Below are 13345 nucleotides of genomic sequence, written 5' to 3' on the forward strand. Positions count from 1 at the left end.
TAACTCTTATCTTAATCTGGAAAAAAAAACAAAGTTACAAAACATTTGAAATTAAGCATTTAAATTTTTTTTTTTTTTTTCCATTTATGTAGCCACCAATTTATAAAGAAACAAAAACTTGGAGTGCTGCAATTTTATGTAGTTGAGAACATGGTAGAATGTAAATATATGCTTATTCCTGTGACTAGTGTTATAAGTTTAAATTTTTTTTTTCTTATGTACATGAAAATTAGGATCCTGACTGCACAAATTTTAATGTTAAGTTTCTTGAATTTCAGGTTGCTGTTAGTGTTCCTCGGGATTTCACTGGCTGCAGTACACTAAAAAGATATTATGCACAGCTTCAGTTTTTACAGAGCCGTTTTAAGCTTGGCCAAGATGATGAGGATGCTATATCTTTCACCTGGTAAATCTTAACATGTCTAAGTTTGCTTTAAAATTTGTTCTACTCCCAATTTATTATTAACATTATTATTTCTTTTCATCATTAAATTCAAAAAGGCAGAAATGATAGCACAGGACTAAAATCCTTCAACTATTTAAATACCTCTGTCCTTACTCTTTTGCTGAACTGCTAAGTTATGGTGACATAAACACATCACCATTGGTTGTCAAGTGATGGGGTGGGGGTGGGGGGCAAACACATATATAAAGGACTTTGAAGTTTAAAGACCCTTCATGTAATCAGGGATTTAGGGACATTTGATGAGGAGTAGGAGCTACAGATTTGTGACAGAGAAGGCAACTGCGAATTCCTGTGGGACAGCCTGCTGAGTGTTACAGACCAAATCTGCAGCTGGTGCAAAGTCCCATCCAAACCTCGGGTAATGTGGTAGTGGAACAATGTGGTAGACAGGGCCATTAGAGAAAAAGAAAAAAACTGACCTGTAGGGCCTGGAAGAGTTGGGGTAGTAGGGAATGTAGCAGACAGCCAGAAGGGAATCTAGGACAGGGGTTTTCAAACTTTTTGACTTGCGGACCTCTTTATATTTCAGGCTTTACCTTATAAACGCTTATGAAATTTATACATAAATATTTGCTTAAAATAACATATTTTTACATTTATTTATTTAACAGTATTTAACAAATAGGTTTATTGTCAATTAAAAGATTTAGATTAAAAAACATATATAAAATCAAATTGCCCATAAAAAGTATTTGCTGTCCACGGACCCCCTGTCTTGTCCTTGCGGACCCCCTGTGGTCCGCGGACCACAGTTTGAAAACCCCTGATCTAGGATACAAGTATATTTAGCTAAGGGAAAAGCAGAAAAGAAGTTTGCCTGTGTTCAGCGACACGCAGACCAAAGAACCGAAGTGTTTTGGATTGCAAGACAGTTTGTGAGAGAAAATTGTGATGTAATAGAGAAATGTGTTCACATGGATGATGGTGCACTTGCATTTAATGACTCTGCAAAGAAAGAGGCTTGGAAATGCCATTATGAAAGACTGCTGAACATGGAGAATGAATGAGAGGAGGAGAGTCTGCCAAATGCCGACCTAATTGAGGGACCAGCTACCCGAATTGACAGTTCCTTGGTAGATAAAGCAATTAAGGATATAAAGATGGGGGAAGCTCCCCCTTTGGCCCATCAGGAATCACTGCTGAGATGCTTAAAATATCTGGTGGTATGGGTTATGGTTTAATCAGCCATATTGTAAATTAGGTGGTTCGCGAAGGAGTCATACCCAATGACTGGTGTAGCAGCACCACAGTCAACTGCTACAAAGGTAAAGGTGATGTTTTAGATAGAAATAATTACAGAGTTATCAAGTGTTATCCAGTCTTGTGTAGTTTTTTCATGTATTTAGATTAAACCAAATCTTGAAAGTGGTAAACTTGTACTATACCTGTAATGCTGGAACCAAGTCTTCACCTAGACAGTCATATTAAGAGTATGAATTAAGATTTAAGTCTCAGTTAATAAAATAAGCAGATTCATTATGAAGTGCTTAAAGAATTGTGAATGTATTAAAATAATGACCATCTCCTCACTTAGATGGTATATCACTTACAATATAAGTGATACAAGCCACACGATTTCCTTTTGATCCCCTTCTGCATGGATGTAGAATATCTATCACATTAGCCTAATGTGGTAGGCACTTTATAGCCATGGAGGAAGGGATCAGTACTGACAGATGTTCATTTGTCTTTTGGTCTTTTATGATTACAGTACCAGAAACATTGTGTTCCTTTTTTATTCAAAGGATTTTGTGACTCACAAGATATAATTCTACCATTCACATTGCAGAAACTTTTTGTATTGAAGATTCTGTTCTTTCAAGCTAGGATAATCACATAATAATTGCAAATGTTAGTTGTCTTAATGAATGAAGTTTATGTTTGTTACAGTGATGTTCCTCACTATATTAACAAAAACAAAAAGAAAACCCCGCTTTATATTTTCACCATATCATAAGGACATTAGTATTGAATAACTAAGGTTACTAATTTGATTGATTAAATCCACTACAACTGACTTCAGTTATTAATCTTATTAGAATCAACTTGTGATGTATGACAACAATTGTTAGTATTTTATAATAATTAAGCAGAGTACTTAAGAATAAGGATTGACTGAGAGTATTGACCAACATTGTTAGCATTGTTTGTGTTTATATACTTTTAAAAATTTGAAGCTAGTTATACTTTGGAGTAGTTGATTCTATACCACTGGGCCACTTATGTTAATGGTTTGCTTAATTTTCAATTTAACTTTCTGGATAAATATTTTATTCACTCTTTAACCTATTAGCTGTTTATACTTGCATGTCACATGGTAAAGTGATGACATTTGGTAACAAATTTCTTTCATTGTTTTAGCATAAATATATTGTATATAAAACTTACATAGGAAATAGATATATTAAGCTGGATAAAATTGGATGAATTACTAGGTCTGTTTTTATCTGGATTCTTGTGGATGATTTTTAATATTGTTGATCTTATTTTTACTTGGCCATTTTGTTTTCATATGGAATGCATGAATTTATCCCCAAAGAATATATATTTTCATCAAGCATAAAAAGACCTGCTTAAATATACCAGTTTTTTTATATTTTAGGTACTATATTTATGTTTCCACTTAAGCATTGAAAATTTTTATATGATCAACTTGTCCAATTCCATCTTAGTAAAATAAGGAACCTAGATTTTGATCATTATTCTAGATTTGAAAAAAATAATAAATTTAGTTTTATGATTTGGGGAAAGTCTTGATTTGAACAGCTCTCTAATTTAGGTAATTCAGCAAATATTTTTGAGTCAGCTTCTTTAATCCTTGAGCATTTAAACTGGCCATATCCTACCCAAATATGCTACCTGTTCTTTTTTCCTTAACCAGTTGGATCTAGCCTATCACATCTACCCTTCAGTACCATTCTAAAAATACACAATCACATCATCAAAATTTCAAAGCTATGGTATGATTAATTAAAAGCAATGTGAATGAAAAAGCATTACATTTGGCAGAGTAAACTGAATGTTAAAGGGTTAAGAGTTGTTTGAATTCATCTCTTTTCCTTTTTCTTGACTACGACTTACTGTGCACAACATTTTGTGTGTGTATCTGTTTATATTTTGTCTACCACCTTTTGAATTTTTGTCTACGTGTTGTAACCTCCTCACGTTGTCTAACTGTCCCTCTTTTATTCCTCTCGTTCCATTTATGCTAGTTTACTATCAATACATAAGTAATGTCTGCAAAACTAATAAGGGATATTTGGGATTTCAATTAAGTCATTAGTGTATATAAAAAAGTTGTAATAGTATTAGTATTTATCTCTGGAGGATTCTTAGGGTTTTTTTAAAAATTATAAGTTAGAAAATGTCATTGCATTTTATTGCAAACCTATCAAGGAGGGAACTTGTATAAAAATTTAGGCATGTGTTGCACTTTCCTACTTTATATATTTATTTTTTTAAAAGTAATTAAAATGAACTCCTTGGTCAAATCAGCAAATACTCTGGTGCTGATAATTTTTGTATATAATTGTGTGTGCAGTTTATTCACTAGCTTATTAACTGTATATTCTGGTGATAGTCTGGTTTAGAAACCAAATTGATTATTGGATATTGTCATTATGAAATCATTTAACCTACATGTGATTAAGTTCTTCACTATTTTTACAAATAGCAGAAATATGAGTCTATAATTTTTTATATTGCTTACGAGTCTATAAAACTTTGTATTGTTCTATTTTGTATATTGCAATTTTTATTACATATCCTATTGACATGGGAGAAAAAATATCAATTTGTATTGCAAGCTTGAAATTAATTGTGAATGATGTTAACCTTTTATTGCTATCACCTTTTTCTGTGTGTGCGTGTGTTTTTCTTCTCTCTTTCTCTCTCTCTCACTCTCTTTCTCTCTCTCTCTCTCTCTCTCTCTCTCTCTCTCCCTTTTTTTTTTTTTCTTAGCCTCTTTTTAAAGAGATTTTAGTGTAGCTTTTACCTCTAAGCCACGTAAGTTAAAAGAAATTCATTTCTGTTATGGAAATGAGTCATCGATACAGTTTTTAATTTTTGAAATACAGTAATTCCTTGATATACAAGTTAATTTATTCCTGCAGACCACTTGTAAAGCAGAGCAATAATTTCCCATAGTAGCAATAATTTCCCATAAGTCGTAATTTGTTCCCAGAAAAATATTTTATCTATAAAATTTATAATACTTGTAAATAAATGGCAATGAAACAGTAGAATGTAATGAATATATTTTATGTAAGTAAAATGAATGTCAAGATCATTTATAATAATAAATATTATTATAATCATTTTCTGAATCACTTTCATTAGACATGCACACACCAGAAGCTTTTTATCACTCTATATAAATTTCTTGGTAACCTGCAGAAGCATTTGTTATGGTAGTACTTCATTCAAAATTTGGACATTGTGCTTGATAAATTTCAGCTTACCATACATAAGTGAGCTGCAAAATAAAACGAAGATGAGTTCGTTTTTTTCTTTTTTTTTTTTTAAAGTTGAATCTGGGCATTTTTATTTAGGTATGGAAAAAAGTCCTTGTTTGTGAGTTCATATCTTTAGTTCTTAATGGTTTGAATAGGGTTATAATAACCAGAGGATTAATTGTGTAGACAAGAGAAAATATTACATACAGAAGAATCAAATTCATTTCCAGAAGGTAATTTATCAATCTTGATAATGAAGTTGGTAATATTTTCAAGTCCTTTGATTATGCAAAGATATTAAGTTTATTGGTAAATATTCCTTAGCAAAGAATATCTCAAATATCCCAGTTGTGCACAAGCCACACAATGTTTTAAATTTCCTTTTAAAGTTTCATTTCATTTGGAAAAGAATATTCTCCAATTTCCATATACTCCAATAGTAAAGACATGTCTGGGTTCCTGAAAGAGCAGGTAGAGTACTTTAATTTTACAATTGCTAACAGTATATCTAATATAAACTTTGCTATATGATAAGTACATGTTTTTTTTTTTTTTTTTTTTACAGTGCATTCATATACTTTTCTTAGCTAAACAATTAGCATCTAAGAGACACTTGGTGGAATTAGTGAAATTACAATTAAATGTAATATTCACACTAGAATATATTTTAGCCAAGTTAGAAGCTAAGTAGAATATAATTGAATAGGATAATGAAATGGTATTGTTAGTAAAGATTTGATAGTATCTTATGTTGTATGGGGAAATTTTTTCTGACACTAGCAAATAGTTTTGCAAAAGGATTAGTGACTTCTAAATTATAAGGATTATACTAGCAGATATGTTTGTCTATTTCTCTCAGGAGTAGAGATGTATTGAATCTTAGCAGTGTAATCTGTTCTTGCTTAGATCTCATTGTAATACAAAAGATGATCACTTGTGCTGGTGACATGTAAAAGGCTCCCGGTATACTCTGTGGAGTGGTTGGTGTTAGGAAGGGTATCCAACTATAAAAGCCATGCCAAAACAGACTGGAGCTTGGTGCATCTCTATGGCTTAGCAGTTCCAATTAAACTGTCTAACCCATGCCACATGGAAAACTGACACTAGATGATGATGATGATGATCTTTTAGAATATCATTTATGTTGAAGTGTTGGACAGTTTAAATAATATTTCAAACTATATCTCTAGTTATATATTTTGGGTAGTTAGGTAGTTTATTTATCCATCCATCCATCTGAATCTGGGTTTTGTCCCTGTTAATGAAGATGGCAGGATCTACCTCACTGCCATAGCAACTGCCCTGACACCATCTTGCCATCTTGCCTAGTTTTGGGTGTTCTCCCTTCTCAAGCTAACCCTCCCAATCTCCTCCTTCACCTATCCCTTCCATATTTTCCTCGGTCTACCTAGCTTTCGCTGTCCATTCACTTCAAACTCTAGCACCCTCTTCAGAATATGCTCCTCAACACATGCCCATAGATCAGTACCACCATACTTAATGCCCAACCATCTGGCATTCCTCTTCCATCCAGCACACCCTGGAAGAGCTCTATCATCACAACAATCTCTATCTCTCCGTTTGCAGTTATCATTTCCACACTTACTTCTGATGGACCAGCTGCCTTTCTGTTTTCATTTCCTTCATTGGCTCCATTACTTCTTCCCAACTAACCCTCTCCACTGGCCCCTTTACCACAGCAACTTCCACCCTCTGATCTCATTCATTCTCCTTATTCATAATTCCCTCCATATGCTCCTTCCAAACTCTTCCCCCGTCCTTCTCACTAAAATTCAACCTTCCATCACTCCCCCTCATGCATCTTCCTCCCACAACATCTCTTCTATCTGGGTTCTCATCCAGCCCGCTCAACCTCTCCTCAGCCTCCTTCCTCATAGATCTTGCAGCCACCCTCTTTGCAGAATTCTTCATGTTATTATACCTGGCTTTCATTTACTCAGTCCTAGCTGGAGCCCATTCTACTTTGCTATTATCATGAGTTTTTTTTGTAGCTGGATTTTCTATGGGAAGCATGCCCTTGCTTACCCCCAACCTCAGTTTCTAGACATGAGTGGTCTCGAGACCAAGGCCTCTACCACGATTTTTAAGAAATCTGGTGGAAAACTAGCTCAGGAAGGCAGGGACGCTACTCCCTGAGACCCCTTTCATATTTGTTTTGGAGCTAATATATGACTAAACCATTTTAGAGGTTAAGGGTTATATTTAAAAACTTAGCTATTGTAGCCTTAGTATCTTAAGTGATGTTTTACCCAAATTCTTAATTGTGAATTAGTTTGAAAAAATTTATAATCAATCATTGCTGTATGAAAATTTCTGAGTTGGAATAGCAGTTATAGCCTGATTAGGTCTGTAACTTTGGCCAAGTCACTTGTATCCATACCCAGATCAAGAGGTGTCTTTGATACTTTCTTGATCCAAAGTTATTTACCAAATTAGAAAATGATTTTCTTTACTGTAAGATATTAGTCCTGTACTTCTCAATGTTAGTAATGAGTTTGAATTTAGTGATTTTTATTAAAGATTCACAATGCATTATAATCTTTAACATTAAATTTCGTAAACCTTGTATTTAGTTTATTAGGAATGCTGTTAAACAAGTTAGTCAATGCCTGTGTATTTTCCCAAAGATCTAATTGGGCTCTTTAGGTAAAATCCTATCTAGGAAGGATTTACTGATTTACTCCATAACTGTTTTGGTGGGGTTAATCATAAATAGAGGGGTTCCTATTAAAGTCTTCTTTATCCTCATAAGGTTAATCAGGCCTTGAGGTTCGGTTTGGTTCTGTTTATGAAGGCTTGTTAATGTTTATCAATGTTAATTACATTGAGTTTCTCTCTGTTATATAATATAAACAATTCTTGATAAAAGAAGTGAGTACAAAGCAATGATAGTATGTAGCTTTATCAGTGGAGTATAAGGTACGTTTTATCTGAATGGATTTTAATGTCATTTAGATTTATTAAATAGATTTTCAAATATCCCTTATTTTCTTTCTGAGTTCTTGTTAGAAGAGATCCAAGTGCTAGAATTTGTGAGTGGTAAAATGGTATTACTGCTCATTATGTTTAAATGATTTTGAGCTTCCTGTAAATCTTATTTAATTTCATTCATAAAAGTTTATAATTTGCCTTATTGTTATTTATTTATTTATTTATTTATTTTTGCGAGACTCTTGTAATAATTCTGCTTGTTCCTCCATTATTTAGTCTCTGTAATGCTTCCACATGATTTGTTGATGGGGGTGAGGGAGTGGAAGAGGGGAGCATAAGGGAGAGGTGGTGGTGAGTGAAATGTGTAATTTTTTTTTAACTAAGTCTTTTTCTTGTTTACCCTGTCTGTAATGCTTTCACATGATTAGTTGAAGAGACAGATGGAAAGGGAAGGAGAAAAAGAGGATAAGGTGAAGAGTGAGAGTGCTGTGTATTAAGTCTATAAAATTGTGCATAAGGTATATAAAGTGTGTATATAAAGTGCATTATGTAATCATTGTATTCCAATTTCCTTCACTTTTCAATGATTTGCAGATGAGCGACTATCTTTTGATTAGAGACATATCACGGGTTATGCTTTCAAGTTTTTTGGATAAAATTTTCAGAAATAAGCCGATAGGCCTACCATTAATCCTGTGAAATATTCACAGGTCCTGCTAGTATATCTAAATGGCCTATCAAGTATTAGAGAAATAATGAGATATTTTGATATTTTCCTTCCATTTTTTTATCAGGGAAGATGTGCATACGGGAAGAGAATATGTATACCAGGACATTAAATTTGAACAGGCATGCATATTATATAACATTGGCGCCTTGCATTCCATCCTCGGAGCTGCTGACACACGAACAACTGCAGAAGTAAGTAATGTGTTAGTACTGTATACTGTCGGTATTATTTAAATTTTTTTTTCTTTGCAGTTACCATTGATATGGTCCTTTTAGCTATAGAAACTTCTAGTTCTTGAAGACTACTTTTCTCAAATTTTGTCAATCTCCCCCCCCCCCCCCAAAAGGTGTATTTTAAACCCGAGAAATTCATGTGAAGGAGTTTCCAGCAATAGAGATATATTTTGTTTTCCATCTAATATAATATATATAAGGTGGTTTGAATTACAGGAAATTGTATGTTCCACTCCTTAATGCAAAGTTACTCCATATAAATTGCTTAGTGCAAAAATTAGTTTTATTCTTCTGTCTCCCATTCATCAGTTTACCCCATTTCTTTTTTTAGCCCCTTGCTTGTCCAAAGCATTTTCATAAGTTTGTCCTAAATGGCCAAGCTTGTTTTCACACTTTTAGTGTGTGTGTGTGTGCGTGTATAGTTTAAAAATATTTGACTTTGTTAATATAAACAAATACATTTTATTTTCTCTTGCCTCTTTTTTTTTCTTTTCTATTTTGATAACAAAATCCTATTTTTCTCTTTTCCCTCTCTATAGGGTATGAAAGTATCCTGTACCCACTTTCAGTGTGCTGCTTGGGCATTTGAATACCTAAGAGATTATTACACAGCCTACAGTCAAGACCTCTCAAGAGAAATGATGTCTTTCCATGTAAACTTAATGCTTGTAAGTAACTAACAATATATTTAAGAATTGTTCAAGGTTTACTGCTGATTTTTGCTTCCTCCTTTTAACCTTATCGTCCAGAATTCCAGTACCAACAATTTTTGATTATTCCATTCTGCCATCTACTTCTGTTTATTTCTATTATTTACATGCATGCACAAACACATACACACCCCAACCTCCGAAAGGGGGTCAGTGTTTAGAGGGTTCATCATTTAGTTGAATTTCTATAATCAATTCCTTATTGGTCTAAATTTTATTAGTGAAATCTTTTTTCTTTCAATGCAATATGTAATAGTTTTGAAGATTTTGTCATTGTAGTAGCAATTATTGAAAAAAAAAATTAGAAGCCAATGCATGGCTATGTGGTAAGGAGTTTGATTCTCGACCACATGGTTCCAGGTGCAGTACCACTGCATGGCACCTTCAGCAAGTTTATTCTACTACATCTTTGGGCCAACTAAAGCCTTGTCAGTGGATCTGGAAGCTGAAAGTGTGTGTGTGTATGTGTGTGGTGTCTGTTTGCCCCTCCCCCACTGCATGACAATCAATGTTGGTGTGTTTATGTCCATGTAACTTAGTGGTTCAGCAAAAGAGACCAGTAGAATCAATACCAGGTTTTACAAAAAAAAAATAGGTACTGGGGTTGATTCATTTGACTAAAGATTTTTGAAGGCAGTGCTCCAGCATGGCTGCAGTCAAATGGTTGAAACAAATAAAAGGTAAATTCAAAGTTGAACTCTAAAAACAGCAATCAACTTCAAGCATACAACTTATAACCTAAAGCCATTGAAAAGAGGATACCAGAATCACATTCTGGTGGGGAAAGCTGTATCTGAATATCTAATCCTGAGAAATGTTTTTCTTTTGTATTGGGAAGTGATGAGCCATGGAGATGTATATGAGATGTATATGGAGAAAGAAAATCAGTTGAATTCTTCCTTCATTTAAAAAGATATATTTGTGTGTTTGTTGAAAGAGAAAAAGACTTATCAAATAAGAGGTTACTTTAGTGTTGAGGAGGTTGTCAGATGTAAGTTATGAAAATTTGGTCCATTTCAGTTCAAGAATGAAGATGGATGATTCCAGATGGTGGCTTGGTTTCCAATAATTGCATATAACATTTAAATTGGCCATATTCAGCCTAAATCTTCTACTTGTTTTATGTTCAAACCAACCAGATCTGACCTCTCATACTTATCCAACAATTTCATTCTAAAAATATACAGCCATATCATTGAAATCTCAAGCTACAAGATAATGTGTGATTAACTCAAAACAATGTGAATAAATAAGCAATAGATTTGAGAAATCTGGATGTTAAGGGGTTAAACTGGCCATATCCAACTCAAATATTATACCCAGTTTTATGTTAAAACTGGCAAGATTTGGCCTCTTATCCCTACTCTACAATGTCACTCTAAAAATAAGCTATCATACCATGAAATCTTGACACTATGAGGTAATGCATGATTGATTCAAAACATTAATAAATAAGCATTACATTTGGCAGAATAATCTGAATGCTAAGTAGTCAAGGAGTGTTCCAAGAAGCACTTCGAATTTCCCAGCAATGATAGTCTGGCACAAGGCTGATAAGGAAATTAATGCTCAAACAGAAAATAAAATATGCCAAACTTTTGCCTTGAAAGTTTTGGGGTGCACATACACACGTGCGCACATGAACGCACACACACACACACACACACACACACGTGCGCACACACTTTCTCTCTCTCTCTCTCTCTCTCTCTCTCTCTCTGGTATAATTAGTCTTTGGTGGACATCATTTTTTACTTCACTCCCATTGAGGATTGCCAACAGCCGCTTAAATAAATATGTCTAGATAATGATATGAAGCCTTGGTGTACATTTCATAGCATATTTACTAAAGTTGCCATTATATTTCATTTTACACACTTCCTTGCATGTATGTAATGTTCACATGTTTTTGTACATCAAACTTTGAAGAAATAAACATCTTATATTTTTTCTCTGCTAATCTCTTAGGCCCAAGCTCAAGAATGTATTCTTGAGAAGTCAATGAGTGATAGTCGCAAGAGCACAATTACAGCCAAAGTTGCAGCAGAGATTGTTGAGTATTACAAACTGGCATTAAAGAACGCAGCTATTGTTTATGATCAGGGAATTTTGGGTTCAAGTTTGTACAAGGTCAGTATAAAAATTTCCAAACTCCCATAAACCTTTTATTTCTTCTTTCACAGCTCAGTATTTTTTCAACTTTACACTTCTTTATCATTAAAAAAAAAATAACCAGGTTTGTCAGCCCTTCAGTAAAGTTTTAACAATCTTTGTCATTATTGATGGAATGAAGCCTCAAATGTGTGTGTGTGTGTGAGAAAGATGTTTTGATTTTTTAGTTACATCCATTTTTGTATTCAAATTCTGCCCGAGTTGATTTTATATTTCTATTCAATAAAGTACTAGTAGTAAACTAATATAAAATTCGATCTGCTTTACTTTTTTTCCCTATAAGTTTGTGTTCTTATAACTGTTATGGAGAGCATCATAGTACAAAAATATTCCCAGCAAATTCAAGGCATTATAAAATGCTATGAAATTGTTACTGCTGCTTCTGAGCCAAGTGCATTATAGTTGAAGGCTAACAGACAGCAATTTTTTGCTATAAATTTAGATATTTAAACTTTGAATATTAAAGCTGAATGTTTTATCTAAATAAAACCATTTGATTCTCAGTGACTGACTTGTTTCTTGTCACAACAATTTGTTTAGTTAAATCTCTTAGCCAGAAGTCTCATCAGACCATGCCAATATGGAAAAAGTGGACATAAATAATAATTCAGTCTTAAATTGGCAAATATCATCATTGTTTTTAAGAAAATCTAGAATAAATTGTATTTCTCTATTTTCATTTGATATGCATGTTAGAATATATATTGATGTCTTTTTGATCTGATGTACATGAATTCCTATTTGACCTTTTCTTTTTCTATTTCTTTCAACTGAAGGCTTGGAAGAGACGAATGGAATGCAAAATGCTGTTTTATCAGTGTATTAAATACTTCTATCTTGGCCAACAAGCTGATGGCCAACAGAAATGGGGAGAAAGAGTTACATATTTTTCAACAGCACATGATCGGTTGACAGAATGCATGAAACTTTCCAAAGTTAGTTGGTTATTTTATCATTATTGATGTTAGATATAATTGTTCTTGTTGTTATTGAAGATGCAAGCTGGTAGAATCATTAGAGCACTGGAAAAAATGCTTTGCTGTATTTCTTCCTGCTTCAAGTTCTGAGTTTAGATCCTGCCAAAGACAACTTTGCCTTTTGTTCTTTCAGATCATGTACCTTTCGTAGAAAGGATTATTATTTCAATTGATATGAATTGTTTTTCATCTTTAAGTGACATGACTTATTGAGCTCTATTCTGTATTTGTTCCTATTCACAAATTCATTATTGTTACAAAATATCAAATCAATCTTTTACACTATGGCAAGTTACACCATAAATGAATCTTCACTTTGTACTTTTTTTTAGTACATTTTTATTTTTTCCAAAACCATCACAAACGTTTGTAGGAATCCATTTCTCTTTTTCTATGTTTCTTTTCCCTGAGTTAGTGAGGAAGCTTCTAAATGGTTATTTAATATGCTAAAAATAGTTAAATCTTTTGAATCACACCTATCTTAAATAAAGAGGGCATGTTGGATAATGTAGTTGTAGATAGCCCTAAAAAGATGGAATGGTCATGCCTGGAATTCCTTCAATCAGGTTGACCTAGGGTTAAACATAAATGAAAAGTCTTTTTGTTTTTTTTACTTTGCTCATTCTTTCTTTGAGATTGCACAAATGTGGT

General features: G+C 33.4%; 1 protein-coding gene across 2 annotated transcripts in view; it reads left to right on the forward strand.

Annotated features, from left to right (window-relative positions):
- The window catches only part of LOC106867958 (tyrosine-protein phosphatase non-receptor type 23), a 108264-nt gene that overhangs the window by 24932 nt on the left and 69987 nt on the right, over positions 1 to 13345 (forward strand). For both annotated transcript variants that reach the window (XM_052969842.1, XM_052969843.1), the window contains exons 3-7: positions 279 to 406; positions 8667 to 8793; positions 9375 to 9503; positions 11514 to 11675; positions 12494 to 12652. In XM_052969842.1, the coding sequence (XP_052825802.1) occupies positions 279 to 406; positions 8667 to 8793; positions 9375 to 9503; positions 11514 to 11675; positions 12494 to 12652 (705 nt within the window). The remainder of the gene's footprint in view (positions 1 to 278; positions 407 to 8666; positions 8794 to 9374; positions 9504 to 11513; positions 11676 to 12493; positions 12653 to 13345) is intronic.

The sequence above is a fragment of the Octopus bimaculoides genome, chromosome 1 (genome assembly GCF_001194135.2).
Source record: "Octopus bimaculoides isolate UCB-OBI-ISO-001 chromosome 1, ASM119413v2, whole genome shotgun sequence".
Classification (NCBI taxonomy): Eukaryota; Metazoa; Mollusca; class Cephalopoda; order Octopoda; family Octopodidae; genus Octopus; species Octopus bimaculoides.